The sequence below is a fragment of the Furipterus horrens genome, unplaced genomic scaffold (genome assembly GCF_987537825.1).
Source record: "Furipterus horrens unplaced genomic scaffold, mFurHor1.1.pri manual_scaffold_4, whole genome shotgun sequence".
Classification (NCBI taxonomy): Eukaryota; Metazoa; Chordata; class Mammalia; order Chiroptera; family Furipteridae; genus Furipterus; species Furipterus horrens.
The window spans coordinates 162,666,101-162,690,295 of NW_028327174.1; the positions used below are offsets into that span (position 1 = coordinate 162,666,101).

At 33.1% G+C, this 24,195-nt stretch overlaps 1 protein-coding gene across 2 annotated transcripts in view; it reads left to right on the top strand.

Annotated features, from left to right (window-relative positions):
- The window catches only part of VPS13A (vacuolar protein sorting 13 homolog A), a 214,879-nt gene that overhangs the window by 138,145 nt on the left and 52,539 nt on the right, over positions 1-24,195 (top strand). For both annotated transcript variants that reach the window (XM_090274190.1, XM_090274189.1), the window contains exons 46-54: positions 6,608-6,711; positions 7,055-7,337; positions 9,262-9,657; positions 10,050-10,154; positions 10,281-10,427; positions 16,461-16,589; positions 16,984-17,117; positions 20,812-20,941; positions 22,517-22,749. In XM_090274190.1, the coding sequence (XP_090130316.1) occupies positions 6,608-6,711; positions 7,055-7,337; positions 9,262-9,657; positions 10,050-10,154; positions 10,281-10,427; positions 16,461-16,589; positions 16,984-17,117; positions 20,812-20,941; positions 22,517-22,749 (1,661 nt within the window). The remainder of the gene's footprint in view (positions 1-6,607; positions 6,712-7,054; positions 7,338-9,261; positions 9,658-10,049; positions 10,155-10,280; positions 10,428-16,460; positions 16,590-16,983; positions 17,118-20,811; positions 20,942-22,516; positions 22,750-24,195) is intronic.

Here is a 24,195-nt window from a genome sequence, read left to right on the forward strand (position 1 = left end):
CATTAAATTGTCCTGATACTTTTATCAAACATAAATTAATTATGTCTGTATGTATTTCTGAACTTTCTATTCTGTTTTATTGTTGTTTGTTTATCTTCATGCTAATGCCACACTCTCTTGATTATACTTTACCCTGAATTTTGAAATTGGGTAGTACAAGGTATCCCACTTTGTTCTTTCGGAGGTTGTTTGGGCTACTCTTAGTCATTTCCATTTAAATTTTAGGCTGATGTTTTCAATTTTTATTTAAAAATTTGGAGAAAAGTTGCATTTTTACATACTAATTTCTGATTTTTCCTTATTAGGGATAGTACACTTAATTTTTATATTAACTTATGCAAACTTACTATTTGCACCGTTTCATTCTAGTGCTTTTTTATGTATAGTTACGGTGTCTGTAAAGGCATTTTTACATCTTTCTTTCTACTCTGGATGTATATTATCTTATTCTATTTTATTTTTTGCCTGTTGTGCAGGCTTGAACCTCCAGTACCATCTGAATAGGAATCATGAAAGCAGATGTTTTTGCCTTTTTCTCAATTTTAGTGTAAAAGTATTCACTCTTTTACCATTATGTTTTGAGGTGGTTTTTTTCTGTTTGTTTTTTGGGTTTTTTTTTTGTTTTTTGTTTTTTTTTTTTAGATGCCCTTTCTCAGGTTGAGAATGCTTCCTTCTGTTCCTAGTTTGGTGATATTTTTACCAGATTTGTCAAGTGATTTTATGTTTATTGAGAGGATCTTTTTTAAAAATGTTAATAGTTGATTTTTGTTATATTAAGTAAAGTTTGATTGGTTTTTAAATGTTAAGTCAACCTTGCATTGCCAGTGTAAATCTCAGTTGGTCATGAAGTATTATGGACCTTTTAATGCATTGTTGGATTGATTTGCTAAATTATGTTCAGAGTTTTTGCATTTCTATTCATGAAGGATATTGAACTCAAGTTTTCTTATAATGGTTTCTTTTTGTGAAGGTTTTTTAAATATAGTTTAACTTTATTTTATGTGGAAAGGCTATTCAGCTTATCTGTTATTTCTCAAGTGAACTCTTCTAGAAATTTAGAGTCTTCCGTGAAATTTGTCCGTGAATTATTTCCATTTTTATTTTACTTTTTATGTTTTAAGTCATTTTCACTAGGTATAGAAATCTAGTTTGCTAGTTTATTCTTTATACTTCTTAAGAAGTTGTTCCACTGTTGACTGGATTACATTGTTTCTGACCACAGTCTGCTTTTATGTTTATATTTGCTGTTTTATGAAAAGTGTTGATTTTTTTTATATACATTTAACTTCTTTTCCTTTATCACTGTTTTTAAGTAATTTGGTTGTGATGAATCTTAGTGCAGTTTACTTTATGTTTCTTGTACTTGGGTTTATTAAGTTTCTTGAATCTGTGTATTTACAGTTTTATCAACTTTGGAAAGTTTTGCCATATTTTTCAATTTTTTTTCCTGTTTTTCCCCTCTTCTCTCTTCTTTACTTACTGTAGTTAGGTATATATTAGAGTGTTTAAGTCTGCCCCACAGCTTACTAATGCTCTGTTCATTTTCTCTTTCAGTTTTTTTCCCCTTGTGTTTCTGTTTAGTTTCTATTATTATGTCTTTAAGTTCAGTTTTGTTTTTCAATGTCCAGTTTTCGCTTATTCTATCTAATATATTTTTATCTCTAGAATTTCAATTTGCATTTTTTAATGTATTTTATTGATTATATTGTTACAATAGTTCCAATTTTGTCCCCTTTACTCCCCTCCACCCAGCATCTCCCTCCCCCAGCAATCCCCCCCCCAAGTCCATATCCATGGTTTGTACATACAAGCTTTCCTGCTTCACCCTTTTATATATTCTTCTTCTTCTTCTCTCTCTTTTTTTTTTTAGTAAATATGTGATTAATTAATTATTTTAACAATAAAAAATAACAATCCCTCCCTCTCAGATATTAAAACCCTTTGTAATCTTATAAAGGACAATGGGCGAAGGTCTCAAGCTCCTCTAGCTGCTTCAAGCTGGACATGGTCGTCATCCTACCTACCCTTGGGTCCAGAAATCCCTAATAAGAGTGGGGGTGTGGAGGGGAGGGTGACATTCCCACATGGGGAAGGATCGTGCAGACTCCAGGTCAGTTGGCTGTCTCCGGACAATGGCGTGCTTGCTTTAACAGGCTGGCATCCTTGTTGTATTCTGGGGGTAACAGATTTGGCAAAAAGGGTTAAAAGACATCATTCACTCCATAACTACTAGATGACAAAAGGCAGGGATTAATTTTTCAATGTTCCACATTAGGGGGGAAAAAAAAAGAAAGAAAAAAAGGGCTTCTTTGGAGGAAGGTGTGCTAGGCACATCTCACCTGTCCAAAACTCTTTTGCCCATTATACTTAGTTTGGGCTGAGGGAAATAGTTTAGGTTTCCCCCTTCTCAGATTCTGGGTCCTTTCTGTCCAAGCCATTAGGATAGAAAAGAGAAACCAGTTTAAAGTGAAGCCCACAGGCCACCCCATTCTTTACCAACCCAGCCATTTAGTTCAGCCAAACTGTTGAGTTTCAGGAGGCAGCGCTGCAGAGAGGATTAAGTGAGGCCTATACGTACAGACAATCACTCAGGTAATGCGGTCATAAGCTTATGCCCTTTGAAAACAGAAAACACATGTTAATTTATGTGACATAACCCACAAACATGTCTCTAAATCTGTAAGACTGTCTTATTGGGAAGACATCCAGTTGCAAGGCACTTGACATTCTACTTGCCTGCAGCTTCAATATCTTTGATGATATCACAGACATGGCTTAACTTTCAAGTGAAAACATATTTTAAATGAAAAGAAACTTTTAAGACGGTTAGCTGCACTACTTTATAGTCTACCACTGATCATTATGATTTTCCTTGAATAATGATTTTTCTCCGTAAGATTACCCTCCTTGTCATTAAAGGGACTACATTAAGTCCATTTTTAATTTATCCTGTTCATTTGCATAAACACAACAAGAGCAGCAAATGATCACATATGATCTTTAGTTCTGCTTTGCAGGAACTTACCCAAGGAACACTTAGGGTGACCTTCAGTCTGCTCTTCAGGGCACAGAAGCTGGGCCACATACCTGGCATTCATCCTTGCCTGTACACCTGTCCTTTCCAAGTCTTTCTGGTTTTTCATTGTGCCTTAAGATCCCTTCTAGCCATCTTTCAGGAAAACAACCTTCGTTCCTTCCCTGGAAAGATTGCTGTGGACCGCACAACCAACCATGGTACCAGGCCTTTTATCTCGCGGGCTTTTATTACCTTTGAAAGTCATTCCCTGTTCCTCAGGGCTTTTTGGTAACAACCTGAGCCCAAGCATGTCTCCTTTAGGCTTGACATTCCAGTCAAAGACTTGGTCAAAAAAAAAAAAAAAAAAAAAGAAAAGAACCTCTATTAACAACTGGTCTTATTAGTTTTATGCAAAGAAACTTATGTGATACTTACTTGTTTAGAATGCCAAACTCTGGAGGGATCAAATAGGGAGAAAAATATACAACGTGAAGGAAAATCTTTGTCCTAATATTCACTGAACTGGCATTTCCATTCTTCATATTTTCATTTCTCCCCCACTAAAAAAAAATTTTTTTTTCCATTACAGTTGTCTCACTTTTTTCCCCCTTTTGCTTCCCTGTGCCCTGACCCTCCCTTCCCCCATATTCAGTCCCCACTCAGTTGCCCATGTCTGTGGGTCATTTATACATGTTCTTTGACTAGACCCTTCCCCTTCTTACCCCCTTCTCTCTCTCCCATCTCCCCCCTTGTTACTGTTAGTCTACTTCTTGTTTACATACCTCTGGTTCAATTTTGCTCATTTGTTTGTGTTGTTCATTAGTTTCCTGTAATAGGTGATAGCATAATGTATTTTTCTTTCGTTGCCTGGCTTATTTCACTAAGCATAATTCTCTCTAGTTCCATCCATGTTGTTGCAAATGGTAGAAGTTCCTTCTTTCTTTCTGCTACATAGTACTCCATTGTGTAAATGTACCACAGTTTTTTGATCCACTCATCTACAGATGGGCACTTAGGTTGTTTCCAGCACTTGGCTATTGTAAATAGTGCTGCTATGAACATTGGAGTGCATAGGTTCTTTTGAATTGGTGTTTCAGGATTTTTCGGATATAATCCTAGCAATGGAATTGCTGGTTCAAAAGGCAGTTCCATTTTTAGTTTTTTGAGGAAATTTCATACTGTTTTCCACAGTGGCTGCACCAGTCTGCATTCCCACCAGCAGTGCACCAGGGTTCCCTTTTCTCCACATCCTTGCCAACACATGTTTGTTGATTTGTTGATGATGGCCATTCTGACTGGTGTGAGGTGGTATCTCATTGTGGTTTTTATTTGCATCTCTCTGATGGCTAGTGATGTTGAGCATACTTTCATATGTCTATGGGCCCTCTGTATGTCTTCTTTGGAGAAGTGTTTGTTCAGGTCCTTTGCCCATTTTTTAATTGGGTTGTCTGTCTTCTCGGTGTTGAGTCGTATGAGTTCTTTATATACTTTGGAGATCAATCCCTTGTCTGAGATGTCATTGGTGAATATATTTTCCCATATGGTTGGTTTCCTTTTCATCTTGTTGATGTTTTCTTTAGCTGAGCAGAAACTTTTTAGCTTGATGTAGTCCCATTTGTTTACTCTTCTCTTTATTTCCCTTGCCTTAGGAGATATATCAGTGAAAATGTTGCTACGTGGGATATCTGAAATTTTCCTGCCTATTTTTTCCTCTAGGAGTTTTATAGTATCATGGCTTACATTTAAGTCTTTGATCCATTTTGAGTTTATTCTGGTGTATGGTTCAATTTGCATTTTTATTTATATTTTTCATATCTTATTAATACCCTCAGTTTTTCCCCTACCTTTCAGCTTATCAAATACAGTTGTTTTAATGTCTTCATCTCCTAATTCTCTTATGTGTAGCATATCTGATTTGTTTCCTTTTATTTTTAATTATGGGTCATTTAAAAAATTGCCTATTAATTTTTTATTGGATGCCTAAAATTGTAAATTTTATCTTGTTAGATGTTTTATATATTTGTATTTCTTCATGTATTCTTGAATTTCATTCTCCAATTCAATTATGTTAGTTAGAAAATGATCCTTTTAGTCTTTATATTTAAACTTATTAGGTGGGACTCCAGCAGCCTTTAGTCCAGGGCTAATTTTGCCCCACTAGTAAGGAACTGCAGCTAATACCTTCTGTACTTAACAAGGTTTCACCACTTTGGGTGATGAGGAAAGGAACAGTTTCAGCACTGGAGATTGTTCTTCCCCTTTTAGGTGGTTCTTACCAAGCTTTACATTGTTTGCTTATGTGCATGTGCTGATCTGTACTAACTGAAGTCTTGACAGTAGGGCACACTCTTAAATCTCACAGATTCCCTCTCTGCAACTTTCACCTCTCCAGGCAGTGCTCTCCTCTCTCATGCAATGTGCTGTAAGCTTAAAGCACATTGGCTTTCAAAAGTTTCCTACCTTTCTTTAAGTTAGTCATACTTGGCTTGGTTTTACTTCTCCTTCCCTATGCAGTAGCCTAAAACTCTCTAGGCAGTAAGCTGGAGAAGTTTTAGTGCTTTTCTTGATGGCTTTTGTTTTTATTTTTTTCTTTCCTGTGCTGCTTATCACCCGGTGTCTGAAAATTATTGTTTAATGTGTATTTTTCCCCCAGAATATAGTTATTTAGGTTGGGAAGGTATATCTGGTCCCTATTTTTCCATTATGGCTAAAAACAAAAGTTCCTTTTCTTTTATTTATGATTTATTATTAACTTCTAAAAGATGACTGTTGGGCTGTCCTCATTGTTGATTTTAAAAATTTCATTAAGTAGTTAAACATTAATTTTAAGTTTCTTATAGGTATTTTTATAGAAATAAAAATATTTCTGTGGCTTTAAGCAGGTGGGGCAAACAATATGTCTAGAAATAAAATATAGTGAAGTTAAGACTATCCACTTAATCTTATTTCTCAGCAAGTTTTATATTTTGGTATGATTTTTTTAAATTGGTAAGATTATAGTAAGATATAGAAAGATAAAATGGTCTTACTATCCCATTTGTTTTTATCTGTCCAGAGATAACTATAACTCTTTGTAGATTTATCAGATAATATGTAATAATGAAAATTATGTTACCTTTATATCACTGTTGTATGCTACTCGTTGGATGAGATGCCCTCCATGCACTGTATCTCATCCAGTGAATAACATAGAAGAGCAATGTAAAAAGGTGGGCTCTTAACCTGAGGCTTATTCTTTACTTTGCCATAGAGACATTTAAAATTTTGATGTAATACTTTTTCTTGTGAACTTTTTCTACTATTTTTGTTTAAAGAAGTTATTCCTTATCTCAAAGTCAAGAAGATACTATCTTATTTCTTTCTAGGGTTTTTAAAGTTTTGTTTTTTGAGATTCCTTTTCTATAAAACAATTGAAACTTTTCTTGTATTTCTAGGATAAATAATTGCATGTTTGTTTCTTCTCTAGCTTATGTAAACAATGTAAATATTACTGCATAATTTTTTTGTTGGAATATTTAGATGGAACATACTTTAAATGTCATTAGTTTGTTAGATTAATGATACTAAATATTATTTGTTTTTCTTTCCCAGATCAGAAATCATTTTTCAATCCCACTTTCTGTTTATGAAGGGGATACTTTATTGGGAATGGCTACACCTGGAAATGAATTTAACGTACCATTAGCATCTTACAGGTGATTCTTCTTTATCTTTCTTTTTTTTGCTCTATAGTCTCAAATAGAATTTTTAGTTTCTGATTTGGTAGAGATATCTACATACATTGTAAAAACATATTTAAGATGGTAAGTTTATAAGAAAAATATTCTTCTCTTAAAAGCTAAATAGTTCATTAGTTTCCTGAAAGATGGAGATGTCTATCTATTGCCTATCTTACTTATCTCTAAGGAGATGAAAATGTAAAAATGTATTACAGTAGTATGGAGGGATGTAATTTCATTGTTCTAAAGCTGTAATCAAATAATTTAATATGTTTTCTTTTAAAGCATTTCAACACATATTGTTTAATCTTTTATGCAGATCACTGCTTTGTCTGAAGCCAGAAGACGAGGACTATCAAATGTGTGAAGGAATTGACTTTGAAGAAATTATAAAAAATGATGGCACTTTTCTAAAGAAGACATGTAAACCTATAAACCCTTCTAAGAAACCATTTATTATTAATGTTGTTCCAGAAAAAGATAATTTGACATCTCTGTCAGTGTATTCAGACGATGGTTGGGACTTACCATATATAATACATTTGTGGCCACCTATCCTGCTCCGAAATCTTCTTCCTTACAAAATTGCTTATTATATTGAGGTATTTTGGAATTTTTAAAATGACTTTGTGTCTTTGATTTTGTAGCTTTAGTTATTTAAAAGTATGAACAATAATAAAAATGTTAGTACTGGTGATAGGTAGTACTTCAAATGGAAAAGGATGTTTCAATCATGTTCTATAAAGAGAGGATTAAAAAGTATTTTCCATGGATTTACCTTTGAAATTTGGCTACTAAGTTGAATGTAAATTACATACACAAGTGTGATGTCATTTTAAAAACATTTATGAAAGTAATATAAATTCCTATTAGAAAACAGAGAGATAATAAAAAATGCCTATAATCACATCATCTGAAAGTAGCACTTCAGTTGACAATATTTTAAGTTTTAGAATATACTTTTCAATATTTTCTATGCATGTACATTTCATATATCATACATTAAAAAGATGGATTGTAACTTTTGAAACAAGTAATGAGAATTAGTATTAAAATTATATTCAAGTACTAGACTTAAATGAAAAAACCCTGCTACATTATATTATATTGTCCTCATAGTAGTTCTCTAAAAGGATTTTATGCCTTATAAAGATGCTTTTTTTTTTTAAATACTCTCTTTTAACAAATTATATCTGATTCCATGTTAGGATTTTAATATTACATTTGCCATGCTTATAAAAGTATAAGAAAGTTCTTTATTGTAATCTATTAATTATTGCTCTTGTTATAGCTTATTAACTTAATTGTTGGGGTTTACTGTATGTATACACTTTTTATAAAAATTTTTGGGTGGGTGAAGTTAACATATCCATGATTTAAGAATATCTGTCTTTTTCTTATGGTTGGCAGATATCATGGTGGTTAAGAATTGGCACTTTGCTGTCAGGTAGATTTGAGATTTAATCCTAGCTGTATCACTTACTAACTGTCTGTCTTTAGACTGGGTATATTATCTTTCTGAATTATTTAGCCTACTTTATAAAATGGGGCTGGTGATACAACTTGTATAATTGGGATATGGGAAAAATCAAATTAAATACTGTATGTAAAGGATTTAGCACAGTGCTTCACAGACATGCGGTTGCCATTTATGTACCTAACACCACCACCACCACCACCACTGTTCTATTCTGTGGATATTAACATGTCAGGTATCAGTGACTTAAATTATTTTTGCTTTAAAATCTTAAGAGGAAGAAATTCCTATGTTATAACAACAGGAAGGAATCAGGTTAGAGATGCTGTTAAAACTGGTGAATTATCCAGATATGCCATCTATGTTTAGTTCTCATAGAACTTTTAATTTGATGCTTTTAGGGAATACATTCTGTTTGCTAGTTTCCGAAGGGTATGATCAGTTTTTAAAAGTTGATTCTGTGGTATGGAGAAGGGGTCAGAAGAGACAAGAGCAGTTAGGAGCCTTAAAGTGAGAGGTCACAGTGACATGAGTTAAGGTAATGGAAGTGTGGGTGGAGAGAAATGAACAGTTTCAAGAGATACATAAGATGCAATATTATAAACAATAATTGGAAATAGGTGATGAGAGATTGTTAAAAATCAAGAATGGGAATTAGTAGGGATTACTTATTTGGGATTGCTATCAGTTTCCTCATGCATTTTCCACTAATTTTTAGTTTTCAAAACTAAAATCACTAATGGATAAGATTTTTAAAAATGTTTTATTAATTATAGTGTTTTATAATGTTTATTAGTTTCGACAGAGTTTCACATTGTGCTGTTTAGTTTTATCCTAACAATAGACCATTTTACAAATACAATAACTCGTATCTTAAATCATTTACAAAGTTCACATAGTTGGCAGAGTTAGAATTTGAATGTAAGTCTTCTGTCTTGTTCTGACAGAAACATGTTTCAAAAGCATTTTGCATAGCATTTGGAATCATTAAATAGAATTTTTGACATATTCTGAAACATTAAAAATTTTACTATATTTTTTTGTTACAGGGACATGAACATAGAGTTTTTACTCTGAATGAAGGATGTTCTGCCCATATTTGTACTATACAATTGGATAAAGCCAAGATCCATTTAAAATTACTTGACTATCTCAATCATGATTGGAAAAGTGAATATCATATAAAACCTAATCAACAAGATATTAGTTTCATCAATTTTACCTGTGTTACAGAAATAGAAAAGACTGAATTAGATATTGCTATTCATGTGACTTATAATCCTGGCCAGACAATTGTGGCATTTCATAGTCCTTATTGGATGGTCAATAAAACTGGTCGAATGTTACAATATAAAGCAGATGGAATTCATCGAAAGCATCCACCTAATTATAAAATGCCAGTTCTCTTTTCTTTTCAGCCCAAACACTTTTTTAATAACAATAAGGTATGTAAAGTTTTTTTTTAACTTCCATTATTCTTAGTTATTTATTATTTCTTTCTAGATTTTAGAATTTTAAAGAATAACATACTATGAAACAAGTAGAAGTAACATTTGTTAAATATTTGAGGTTATAAAGATTAGAATTTCATATTGGGCAATGTTTAGTGCATTAACAGTATAGTATTGTGGACATGGACAACAAGGTGGGGATTGCCTGTGGGAGTGGGGGGCGCAGGGATGAGCAGTGGGGGGGAATTGGGACAACTGTAAAAGACCAACAATAAAAAGGGGGGGAAACAATATAATATTATTTATGCTAAAAAGCAAAAGACATCAATTTAGATTGGAATTTTTAAAGGTTTAAATTGTAATATATTTGAAATATTTTTTTCTAGGTTCAGCTTATGGTAACTGATAGTGAATTATCAGATCAGTTTTCCATTGATACTGTTGGTAGTCATGGAGCTGTTAAATGTAAAGCCCTGAAAATGGATTATCAAGTGAGTTAATTCTATACTCATTAAGAAACTTATCTAAACTGTGTCTATTGACTCTAGTGACTATTTAATTTTTTAGGATATTATTTTAACGTAACCGTTTTTGAAATGCTAATATTTTTTTCTTAGGTTGGTGTCACTATTGGCCTCAGCAGTTTTAACATTACCAGAATTGTGACATTTACCCCTTTTTATATGATTGAAAACAAAAGCAAGTATCATGTATCAGTGGCTGAAGAGGGAAATGATAGATGGCTTTCTCTTGATTTGGAGCAGGTGGGTAAATGAATTTCAATAATGTAACTCTTTGGATTTTAATTTTTTCTTGAAATTAGGTCACTGAAATTACTATGTAATGTTTTAATTTATCACCTGCCCCCCGCCAACTTTGTTTCAGTTCCATGAACATTTATTATTTGTACCAAGACCTAGATATTTAGTTATTAAAATCCAAACCTTGTCATCTAGAAATACATTGCTTGATAAAGGAGGTAGACATTTAACAGTTACTAATCAAATGGGCTCAAATACAGCAGTAGAAGACTAGATAAAGTAAAAATGCAAGAGAGAGAAGGAAATGATTTATTCTCTACAGGATTCTGTTAGAACTGCCTTTAAAGAATATGTTAAGCCAGGTATTTTAGGAAGCCGGTAGTGACTTAGAAGGAAAATATTTATTTTACTCTGTCTTTAGCCTTTAAACCTCTAGGTAAGAGCTTTCTGAAGGACTACCTGAGGTTGATAGAATATTTTACTTTTGAACAAAGTTTATTATAAATATCTTATGATTATAAGAGAAGTGTTTACTATTTTCCTTCACTATTTCTTCTGGCTTTAAGCCATCCTTCTAGAATCATCCTTCTTGATGTGCATCCTTTAAAATTTCCTTTGTGCTGGTGTTGGAGGTAAAAAGAATGTTTGTGTTTATCCATAAAAGTTTTTATCATCATCTTTATTTTATGGTACTTTTCCTTGATAGTGAATTCTATTTTTTCTCAGCATGTTGTATATTTTACTCCACTGTTTTTTGGCTTCTGTTTTTGTTGAAAACTTGGCTGTGGTTCTGTCATTCCTTTGAAGGTTATCTTTCTTTTCTTTTTAGCTGCCTTCAATCTTCTCTTTGTGTTTGATGTTCTGCAGTCATACTACTATTTTTCCACATGTGGGTTCCTTTAATATATCTTGCTTGAGACACTTTACTGCTAGTTCTGTGGATTAATGATTTTTCACACTTTCTGTAAAATTTGTTTCTTTAAATATTGTCTCTGTTCTCCCATTTTCCCCTTCTGAGCCTTTAATCAGACATGTTTTAGACTTTTGTATCCTATCTTCCATGTCTCTTAATGTCTTTTTTATATTTTTCATATGTATAATTCTCTGTGCTGTAATCTGGATAAATTCTACATATATGTGTTCCATAATTTTTTACTTTTACTATGTTTAAACTGCTATTTAAGCCTTCAGTTGATTTTTTTATTTGAATAACTGTATTTCTTATTTCCAGAAGCTCCACTTTTTTCAAGTCTGCCTGTTAATTCATTCTTTCAGCAAATACTTACTGAGTACTCCTATGTGCCTTATGATAGATACATCTGTTAACGAAACCACAAGTCTGTCCTCATGTAGTTTATATTTCAGTGGAGGTATAGGGAAACAATAAAGTAATGATACCATGATCAGTTAATAAAATATATAATGTGTTTAAAGATGACAAATATAATGGAGGAAAAGAAAATAAGACAGGTAAAGGAGTAGTAAGAGTTATCATTAGCAAGGGGTGAGCTGTAATTTTACATAAGGAGGTCAAGGATAGGACTCATTGAGGTAACGTTTGAACAGACTCGGGGGAAATCTGAGAGGTAGCAATCGTCAGGAGTTCAGCTGAGCTTTAGCTGAGCCACCAGGTATTGGAGTAGCTGATTAAGACAACAAACCTAAATGAACATAACAATCAAGCCTTTAATTACTTACTGAGATAGTATAAGCACAAAGCTAAACTGGAGAAAGCGCCAGCTCCCCCAAGGAATAGCATTGGTCAGTGCTCAGGTGGATCAGCACAGATCCGGGGGTTTGTCACTGTCAGGGGAGCCATGAACAAGAGGCTTTTACAGTTTTATGGAGCTGAGGGGAGGGGGAGAACAAGGGAAAAGGCTAGGAGTGGAGAAGTCCTGAGCACTGAGTCAGAGTAGAGAATAAGCATCTTCAAGGTTCCTCCTCTCACCTTGATAAAGAAGTTTTGCAGAAGTTCCTGAGGAAGGCCTCTGCCAAGGGCCCTAATAAAGAGACCTCTGAATGAAGGTGCTGGGGGTAGGAGTACAGATATGTGTATGAACTTGGCCGGAGGTAGGGCTGGGTTCTGGACAATGCAGTGTGCTGGCTGTGCACCTAGTCTGGTATGAGGAGGACAGCTTTTCCCTGTGAGGCCTGCCGGATAAAATCCCCTTTGTAATTGACTACGTTCTGACCTGAAGAATTACACATAGCTTTTAAGCCAGGAGCTGGACTCCTCAGCAATGTAGGTGTCTGGAGAAGATCTTTAGAGATGGAAGGATCAGCCAGGACTGGTGCCCTCAGGTGGGAGAATACTTGGCATGTTTAAGGGATAGCAAAAGTGGCCAATGTTACTGGAAGAAGAAGTAGCAGAGAACAAGGTATAATGCTGATAAAGGGTAATCGTGCAGCACTTTCTGAGCCAGGGCAAGGATTTTAGCTTTTGCTTTGAGTAAAATGGAGAACTGTTGGAGGGTGTTGAATAGTGATTAAACATAGTATGCCTTCAATACATATTTTTTGAATAATCATATGAATTATTTTTGCAAATATTTCTTGTGTGCTCATTAAGTCTATGGGTTTTTGGTTAGTTGGATATAGAGCTCTATATCTAGCTACTAACATTACAATTCCAGCTTTGCTTTGCTTTGCTTTGCTTTATAGATTTTCTCTGTATATCTTTTCCTATACTTTTATTTACAACAGTTCTGTGTCTTGAATTATGTGTCTATAGCCAATAACATTATTGGGTCCTTTTAAAAACCTAATCTATAGCCTGTATTTCAACAGTTAATTTACATTTTTATTAATTGCAATTAAAACTGCATAACAATTTTTTTTATTTTTAATTTCAGTCTTTCTTAACATAGCACTGGTGAACACAATTTTTGTTGAGTTAGATCTGACACTTGTTTTTTACTAACTTTTGGCGTATGAATCCAAAAATGATCCCAGTTTTTCTCTATCACATCAACTTTTTAAAGGTACAGAATACCATCCCTTTGTCCCAAAAATCATACAAAGTGTACATACAAAGGAAAATAAAGAAAAAAATTACCTGAATATACTGTTTATTTAGAGTAATTTTATTCATATAAAGGCTATATATTGTTACTGTAAGTCAAATTGTGTACAAGTAGTAAAGTTCTGCTACCAAACATACATATTAAGGTATTTTATCTTTTCAAACGACAGGCTAGGAAATGCCAAAATGAGATACTTGAAAGAGTCTCCTTCAGTTGGCAAAGCTTTAACAAATTGCTTCATGAGACTCAGTTTTATATGCAGAGGTGGGAACAAAATGTTCTTTCTGTCAATGAGTGGCTCATGTAGAATGTTTGGATCACCAGGTTTGAGGTCAGATCTTGGAGGCCAATTCGATTCCACCCAATGCTTCTCATGAGCTCTGCTGACCCAATACACAGAAAACAGGTCAACACAGATGATCCAATTGTGCTTGTGATATTGCAACAGATCAATGATACTCTTTATGTGTTCATATTCTTCATGAAAACAAACTGAATAACCAATTGGGACTGCACCAAATAAATTGCCATTGTGGAGGAGGACACCCTTCAAGCTCCGCTTTGAGCTGTCGATGAACGGTCACCATTCAGTTGCATTCTAGATTGGAATTCCCAATTCCTCCATTAAACCGTGTATGTTATGGCAATCCACAAAGCCACCATCACTTCGAAAATACTGCAGAAATGCACTTTCTCTCAATTGAAAGCAGGATGCCTTCGCTCTTCTTTCAAGCAAGTTTTTCTCATGCAGTCTTGATGCTAGGAGTTCTGAAGCCTTTTTGGATAGTCCCAAATCTCATGCCAAATCATTCAACTCATGCTGATCAAATCTCTTATGAACTGAGTCATCTTCAATTTCAAAATCTTCATTGTTGCTGTTACTTAGTTTTTCACCATACTCCTTGTTTTTTGAAAGAGGATAGTTCAGTGGAAGCTGGCACTGGGCATATGGCTGATGGTAGACTAGGATGCTCTATTTTACATTTATTTTTCTTGTTATATCCTGACGTTTTCACTATACAAAAGTAACAGTCACTTGAATGATCTCTGGGCTCTGGCCAAACCATAGGTATACCAAATGGCAATTTATCATGTGTTCCCTTTGTCTACATTCGTAAACTCTTGACACACTGCTTGCACACCTTGTAAGGGCCCCAAGACTTATCTTGATCACCAAATTTTACTTTAAAATATGCAAAATAGGCTTGCCTGACAAATGCACTGATGTTTGTCCTTTGGGAATGGTGAAACTGCCACATATATAACAAAAGGAATCAGGGTTGTTTAGGCACTTATGATGAGAAATAGCAGAGGCAGGCATGATCTGAAAGGAAGGAAATAAGTACATATGTAAATAAAAAAATAAATTCTGCTAATTCCTTGTATGCAGACAAGGACTCGGACTACACTTCAGAATACGATTCACTATATAGAGCGGCACACAACCTCTCACCACAGTGTCTCATGTGTAACTGAACAGCCTAGATAAGTATGAACCTGTCGGTGGTCTCCAAGGTTGTCCCCACCCCTCCGCACTTGAGGGAGGTTTGCTCTCAGTCAATAGGAGAGCACTGGTGCTTCCCTCGATCTAGGCTTGATCCAGCCTAGAGTGGTTGCATTAAGATAAGCTGTACAGAAAAAACTTGACATGATAGAAGAAAACCAACTGCAGTTTTGAAATCAGCATGCCTATTTAAGTCTAAAACAGCTGAAAAATTGAACTCAGCAGGAATTGTGTTAAAAATTGATCCCCTGTGTAGTTTTTATTTGCTATTTTAAAAGGTTTGCATTTTAATTTTGGCTTATTTTGGCCAATCTTATATTAAGATTTATAGTCATAATCATTGCCTATGTAGATTTGTTAAACATATCTATTATTTTCATTTTCCCACTACAAGAGACAAGTACTTCCCTTTCTCTAGTCTCAAGAGGTAGAGCACATAATATTTTTAAAAGATATATAGCGTATCTTACTAAACATAAAAACATATATTTTTAAGGCAAAGGCTCTCAGAAAATAGCAGCCTAGGTGATGTTCAGAGAGCACATCAGTTACTCATTGGAAGTACACTTGGATTAATAGTGACTCTTCCAGGTAAATTTCTGCTAGGTTGCAGGAAACCCTGAGAGGAACCTTCTAGGCCTCTTCTAGCCTTCACCATGTTCCATGTCTAGTTCTGTTAATTACCTTTTATGGTTGGCTAGAACTGACTCTAACAGCTCAGTTCTACTACGTTGTTCCCAGGTCATATGGCGATAATCAGATATCACACATGAGCAGTCTCATTGAAATATGGGAAGTCTCCAGTCTGGTCAGGGCCTATCACACTAAGTCATGGTTTGCAGCAGCTTTCAGAAAAGTTTGCTTCTCCTTTCCTGGTCTTTTAGCTCTTTTCTTTGTTTCTTCATGTTTGGCTTTCTTTCTGGGTACACTGACTATCTCCTATTCTTTTAGTTTGGTTTCCAGATCACTGATATCCAGGTTATTTTAAAGATTTTGAGCCTATTTCTACTTTGAACTTTGAAATTTTGTTTTACTTTTTACCCATTTTTGACTTCCCTGACTCTGGATTTAATATGTATCCTGAGTCAACATTCGAGTGTACTTTGGCTACTGCCTAATTACCAAATGATGCCCACATCCTGATTATGATTTTTTGTAATATACCCTTGTTTTAAACTGTTCACCTGATTGCCAGCTCTCTCCTCAGCTTACTTGCTGATTTTTCAACCCTTCTCTAGACCTGTACCACACCGAAATCTCTGCTTGTCATAGCTTTTCAACTTACCACCAGTTACTGCCTGCATTTACACAGTCCGCAAGTGACAACCCATCTAAGTGGACAGTTTATAGGTATTGAGGTAAACAATCCAATAACCAGAGCAGTGTTGAAAGAGATTTACTTTAATTTTATCTTAAGTCTACTCTGATGGGTTTATTAAAATGATAAAGGTTTTTATGATGCAATCTGTTCTTTTAAAAAAATAAACATATGTAATACATATGTTTCAGTGTATTCCCTTTTGGCCTGAGGATGCTTCAAATAAACTTCTTATTCAAGTTGAAAGAAGTAAAAGCCCTCCCAAAAAGATACATTTTAACAAACAAGAGAATTGTATTTTATTGCGTCTGGATAATGAGGTAATTTTTGGATGTGTGTGTGTGTGTATGTGTATGTGTGTATGATTAGGGAAGCTAATGTTACTTACTAGTATTTAATTTTTTTATATCAAATAATTTTCTCATTTTTTTCTTCCACCAAAAATGAACAAGGACTTTTTTGTGTGTGTGAAGAAAAAAAGTACTAAAAGGGAACAGTCATAAAAGAATTTAATTGTTGTACAGAAAGTTAGTTGAAGTTCCTAGAATATATGTCTGGAATTTGACATATCTATATAGAATAATTGAGAGCATGGTTTCCCAAACATGCAATGTAAAATATTTTTAAAAGTTATAAATAGTTTTATTATTAAATGTTAGTTAATAGTCTTTGGGAAATTATCACATTAGAGAATTGTTTTCCTTTTTTTTCTAGCTTGGAGGTATTATAGCAGAAGTTAACTTGGCTGAGCATTCTACAGTTATTACATTTTCAGATTATCATGATGGAGCAGCTGCATTCCTGTTAATAAATCACACTAAGGATGACATTGTTGAATATAAGCAAAGGTAAGAAGATTATCACAAATACGGTGTCCCCTGATTTGAGCAAGATCTAGGTGATGAGACACTGACTTTATGATGATTTCTTAAAAATATAAACACTGATAATGACATTTTGGCTATATTAAACTGTGTTCTCATTTAAAAAAAATTATGCTGAAGTATATACGAATAAAACTGACTTCATATCTATACTTTTATTAAATTGTGATATAACCGATGCATAACATTGTATCAGTTTCAGGTATACAACATAATGTTTTGATACTTGTACGTATCGCAAAATGATCACCACAAAACTAGTTAACATCCATCACCATACATAGTATGATTTTTTTCTTGTGATAAGACCTTTTAAGGTTTACTCTCTAAGCAATTAAAAAGCACAACATTATTACTGTAGTCACAATGCTGTACGTTACCTACTGAACATTATATGACATTTATTTTATAACTGAAGTTTGCACCTTTTGACCACCTTCACCCATTTCATCTAGTCCCCAACTCCAACTCTGGCAGGCAGCCACCCACCTGTGTTTTGTATTTAGGTGTTTGGGTTTTTGTTTTTTTGTTTTACAATTTCACACATAAGTGAGATCGTGTGGTATTTACCTTTCTCTGACTTATTTCACTTATCCTGATGCCCTTAAGGTCCATCCATGTTGTCACAAATGGCAAGGTTTCCTTTTATGTGGCTGCAAAATATTTCACTGTATACATATACCACATTTTGTTTATTCTTCCACCTTAGGACACTTAAGATTGTTCCCATGTCTTGGCAATTGTAGATAAAGCAGCAATGAACATGGGAGTTACTCTTTTTGAATTAGTGTTTTCATCTCTTTTTCTTTTTTTGGCTTAATATCCAGAAATAGAATTGCGGGATCATATGGTCATTTTATTTTTAGTATTTTGAGGAAATTCCATACTGTTTTATATAGTGGCTGTACCGAGTTACAGTCCCACCAACAGTGTGCAGGGTACCTTTTTCTCCATGTCCTTGCCAATACTTATTATAACTTTTCTCTTTCTTTTTTAAAAAAAATAATAACTCTCCTAATAGGTGTGAGGCGATATCTCTTTGTGATTTTTATTTGCATTTTCCTGATGATTAGTGATGATGAGCATCTTTTCATATGTCTGTTGGATATCTGTATGTTCTCTTTTAATTTACTGTCAGATGCGTCAGAAAAACAAAAAGGAAGAACTGAGGCAGGTATGTCAGAAGCTTGATCATTGTGGAATTCTATGAGGAAAATGTCAGGGTTAATTTTAAGACACTTGATTTTCAAATTTTTTATATTTTTAATGAACACAATATAAATATTCAAACTTCAGTGGTTTTTTTCCAAAGAGTAGATACCTTCTTGCTGAGGTGTGTGTGAAAGGACTGCTACATTTTTAAACTTTCCTAAAGACTATACTTATATCTTGATATTTCAGGACTCCTACTAACATCATTTATTTCAGCTTGCTGTGCTATGATATCCTTGTAGTAATGCTATAGTTTATGTAACTTTATGTTCCTGTACTTATTAGTCCCACGCTATCTTGAAATTATTTTGTCTGCTTTTTTCAGCTTGTTTTCATCTGTCACTTTATAAGTGGGCCTATATTTATTAGTGTACTGACGCTTTCCTATCACTGTTAAATGTACAATCTTAATCATTGATTCAAGTTAAATAGACATTGATTGAGGACCCCAAAGCTGGTCAGGCACATACCTGGAACCCCTCTTTGTCCATCAATTCTCCCATCTGCAGAAGATGGTGAGAGAGAGGAAAACTTATTTTTTATGATAAACTATTATGAAAATTTTTAATTTGTTGATTAAAAATGACAAAAACAGCCCTGCCTGGTGGTTAAGTTTGTTGGAGTGTTCCCGTACACACACACATGGTTGCAGGCTCAATTCCCAGTCAGAGAACATACCTAGGATGCAGATTCCATCCTCAGTTGGGGTGTGTACAGGAGCCAATTAATCAATATTTCTCTGTCATAAAAAAATATAAGAAATACAAGGCTTTTATTTTCTCTACTTTCTTTTCCCTTGGCATTTTTGTTTTTACTGTGGTTAATTGTTTTCTGCATATAAAAATATTAGCTGCTAATTTTTTAAATTTTTATAGAAAAATTGAGAAAACTATAATTCCTGGAATCCCAACAAGCAAAATATTTTGATATGTTTTTTCACACTATTTTACTATTTCTTTTTGTCTGTCTTTTTGAATCTCTTGTTTTTAACAACTCTTGTGAGCATGTTAATTTGCTTCAAAAACAATTTTTAATGACTGCATGATATTCCATCATGTGGAATCACTATCAATTAAATACTCCTCTAAAGATCTTTAACCCATTTTTAATCCCTAAAATAACTAATTTATGGTTCATTGCCATGTATTTTTTGTAATGTAGATTATTTTCTTCTAGTGATGATTTGGAAAATAAGCGTTCTGTTTTTGTTCTAGATAAGTTACTTCTTTGTTTTTGAAGATTTTGATGCATTTTAAATTTTGAGAGTGCTAATTACCCATGAAAAATTTGGAATACTTTTACATTTTCTTCAACTCCTCTTTCCAAATTCCTGGTGTCTTATGAATATAATTTGGGATTTTTGACCCAGGTTAATATAAAATGTTTAGTTTTTAAAAAATATGTTCATTCAAGGCTTTTTTTGGCATTTGTATCGATTTATAACATATTGAAAATTTTATTTTTTTTACTGGTATAGTTGCTCAATATTTCTGCATCTCAGTTCTTAAAATTTTATTTTGAGTCATCTCTGGCTTGGTTGGAAATAAAGTCTACGAGTTAGTCTTTCAGTAAGATTTTGTGGATAATCTCTTATGCTATTGCTTGTTTGAAAATATCTTACTCACAAATTAATGACAATCTGACCAAAAATTTTAAGTCAAACTCTTTTCCCTTAAAATTGTGTAGTCACTGCCCCACTGTTTTCTGTCATTCAGTATTTTAGAAAAGTGTAAGACTAGTCTTATTTATATTACTTTGTGGGTAACTCTGCTTTTCCTAGATGTGTATAGGCTGTTTTCTCTTTATTTTCTTAAAATTTAAATATTTTACAAAGATACCTGTAGGAAGATATTCTGTTACTAATTTTGTCTCATAACGAATGAAGTGTTTTAATCTGGAAAATCTACTTATTCAGCTCACAAAAGTTATATTTTATTATTTCTTTGGTTTGTAACTTCTCCAGTTTTTTTAAATTCTGGTAATCATTTTGTGAGTTGATTGAATTTCTTAGATTTATATTCTATGTCTTACGGTTTTTAAAAGTAATTGAGCTGTATGTATTGTTTTTGCCAGACCAAGACCAATACTCATGAAAGAGTTACCAACTAAATTAAATCCTCCCAGATTTAGTATAAATAAGATAAAGTAATTGGAATAATTTTCTTTCATAACTAATTTATATTAACACAAAAGTTGAGAAAGTAATTTTAAAAACCTGAAGACCTTTATTTCCTATATAGGACAAATATTTCCCTTGAAATATTCTTATTATTTTCTTAGAAAACCTCTTTTCCATTGCATAAGGAAAAATTTACAGTCTACTCTTAATCAGAACTATTACAAATCTCAATTATTGCACTTGGAATTAATGAAGTATTATTTTGGGCTTTTTTTATATTAATATACTTGCACCTAATTTAATGCATATATTTACTATTTATGCCAGTTCTCTCAGTGAAGTAGAAGATGCTCTCCCTCCTGGAAAAGCAGTGTTTTATACGTGGGCCGATCCAGTGGGCTCTAGAAAGCTGAAGTGGAGTTGTGGAAAATACAACGGTGAAGTGACACAGAAGGATGTAGGTGTTGGGCTGATTATCATGCCGCTGTTCTCAGTAGCTATTTTTTCATGGTGTTCTCTTTTAGCCTTGCTAGTTTAATGCTTGTTTTATGTCTACACTTCTAAGAGAAACTGCCAAAGATTTTAAAGTGGTATTCAAACTTTAACTTAACCAAAAATGTTTAAAACTAGAACTAGTTTTATTTTGTCTACATTATTATTTGCTTCCATTACGTTTTAGGGGTAAATTGTGCTTAGCAAGGCACTTTCAGCATTCGCCTTGTGAACAGATATGCTCTTCACTGACAGTCTCTTAGGTTATTTTCACTTCTGTGAGGAACACCTACCAGTCTACTAACTAAAGCATTTATTTCTGGTAGCAAGCTATTATAGATTTGTTTTTTCATAATGATAAAGTTATGCATAAATATTTTCCAGTAACATTTTCAATAGCTTTCAGAAATTGTTTTATTACAATTTTAGTAGTCTTTCAAAATATGTCTTAATTTGACCTCTACTCCAATGTCTTATTTATTTGATCTATTGATTAGAAATATTGCATATTTATGTCATGATAGTTAAATTTTATAAAGCTAAATCTAAATCCACTAGAAAATATTAAAAATACTTTTTTCAATTGAATTTATTGGGGTGACATTGGCTAATAAAATTACATAAGTTTCAGGTATACAATTCTACAATATATTATCTGTATATTGTGTACTATGTTCACTACCCTAAGTCAAGTCTCCTTCCATCAGCATTTATCCCCCCTTTCCCCTTTTCTCCCCCCAAACTGCCTTCCCTCTAGCAATCTCCAAACTTTAGAAATATTTGAAAATAAGTTAGTTTTCTTATTTCTCAGTATAGTTTCACTGCTATATATTTTATTTTAGAAAGAATTATAATATGACTCTTTCTAGATATTGATTTTATGGTAGTGACTCCAGTTTTTCATTTCAGTGGATTGTAACATGAATATGTACTGAATATTTCTCCTTAATCAGAATATTACTTAACTAGAAACTCATGGATGACTTAATTATTAGAATTTGCTATATTTATCTTGTAATTGATCCTCAAGACACTGATAATCAGCACAATGCTTATAAATAAGGACTTCCTATAGAATTATTCACCTGTGGTGAATATCCATGTTTTGTAGAGCATGCAATTGAGATATTAGATATGTTTTATTCTATTTAATTCAGCTCTGTAAGAAAATATGAATTTTTGATGGAAGACATGTAACACATTGGTTAGTCTTAGAATAAGGGAGAGAAAATGATACTTTGTGTTATTGATAAGTCTGCACAGGAGAACTATTTAATTAGATTTTATCAAGATGTTAAATGAAGGAACAATTGATGTATCTTCCTGACTAATAACTTTATAATATTAATCACAGAAGCTAATATCAAATGATTCTAATTATGTAAATTTCCAATGTTATACAAATATTAATTCATTGAGTTTGTTTGACCCTATGAAGGACCTTCCATAAACTATGCTCAGTTTTTAAAAGTGAATTCTAGATTTCATGTTGCTTGGGACCAAATTCTTAATTTTTTATTTTTTTGTGGTTTTATTTTAGGATATGATGACAGCTATAAATTTAGGGGGAAAAACTATTTATTTAGTTTCATTCTTTGAAGGCTTACAGCGCATTATTTTATTCACTGAAGATCCAAAAGTATTTAAAGTGACATATGAAAATGAGAAAGCAGAATTAGCAGAGCAAGAAATTGTGTTGGCATTACAAGACGTTGGAATTTCTCTTGTCAACAATTACACAAAGCAAGAAATAGCCTATATTGGCATTACAAGGTTAGATGCATTAATACTTGTATGAATTTAAATGATCAGTTGTTAATCATGTAGAATGGTGGTTGTGAAAATAAAATAACTTAGTTTAACTTCTTTGTTTTGGTTAGACATTAATACTAAGGTAGTGCTAATTTAAAAATACTTGTGAGATATATTTTTTTTGCACTTTGACATAAAGATATATCAAAAATCAGATTTATAAATCCCTCTTTATGTTCATTCTCTCAGCTCTCTAAAACATTAGATTTATTCTGCTTATCAAAAGTATACTTTATTTAACATGTCATAAGGTTATCCTACCACAATTCAGATTACATTGTAGATGTTCCTTAAATAGTTGTTCAAGGAATAAAGACAATTACATTCTATTTTGACCTTGGTACTTTATGATGTAATAAAGTAATGCTATATTTATCATTCCCCATGTAAGTCATCACTAGTAAAGTTCTTTTCTTTCCCTATACCATTACTATTCCTAGTCAAAAACTCGAAGTAAAATTAATAACTTATGTATATTCCTAATTTGAGAGCATTTCTGGATTCCAATCTGTATAACCAGGATAATGTAGTTTAAATCCCTGACTTAAATTATTAAATAAATATACATATTAAAGGTATATAATAGAGATCTTAATTTGTTTTTTTCTGTAAATGCATCTAGAAATACCTCTGACTCCTCATGGAATGGAATTCATTTTAAACAGAACAGTAAAAAGAAAACTTTGTTTAAAATATTTACTGTGCTCAAAAATGTGCTTATTATTTTAAAATGTCAAATAGGCAACAGATTTTAAGCATATTATGTCCTGTGCTGTGATGTGAAAGCAAGTGGAAGTAAATAATACATGGTTCTTACCTTTCTTTTTATTAAGTTAATATAAATTTTAGAAGGAATAAATAAATAGAATACTTAAATAAAAGTAAGAAACTTAAATACTAAAAGAGAAAGAACAAAGTGATTTTAGAATGTGGATAGATTTTTTTGTTCTATATTTATTATTTTCATCAATTTTTCAGTAAGTTAGATTTGTTGCTTTCATTCTCTCTCTCCTAGACTATTGTTTCATACTTCGTCTTTTTCTCAACCCCAGTTTCCTCTCTCATCTCACTGCCTGGCATCTATTTCACTGAGAAAATTGAAGTAATCACAAAGGAACTTTTAGAGACTCACCCCCCAATATCAACTTCCTACCCACCAGCATTTATTACCTACATGCTATGCTGACGTACTTCACCACAGTTAAAGATATATGTGCTCCTATTTAAATAAATTCTACTTTTGCATTGTATTCTATTCCTTCTTACCTCTTGAGACACTGGTCCAGAAATTCACTTCTTTTTTCCTCCTATGTCAACAGTTCTTGGCTCTCTTTTGGATTGTTCTCGTCAGTGTTCTTTCAACTTAAAAAAAAAAAAATTCTCTTGAGCCTGTTTCCCTGCTACCTA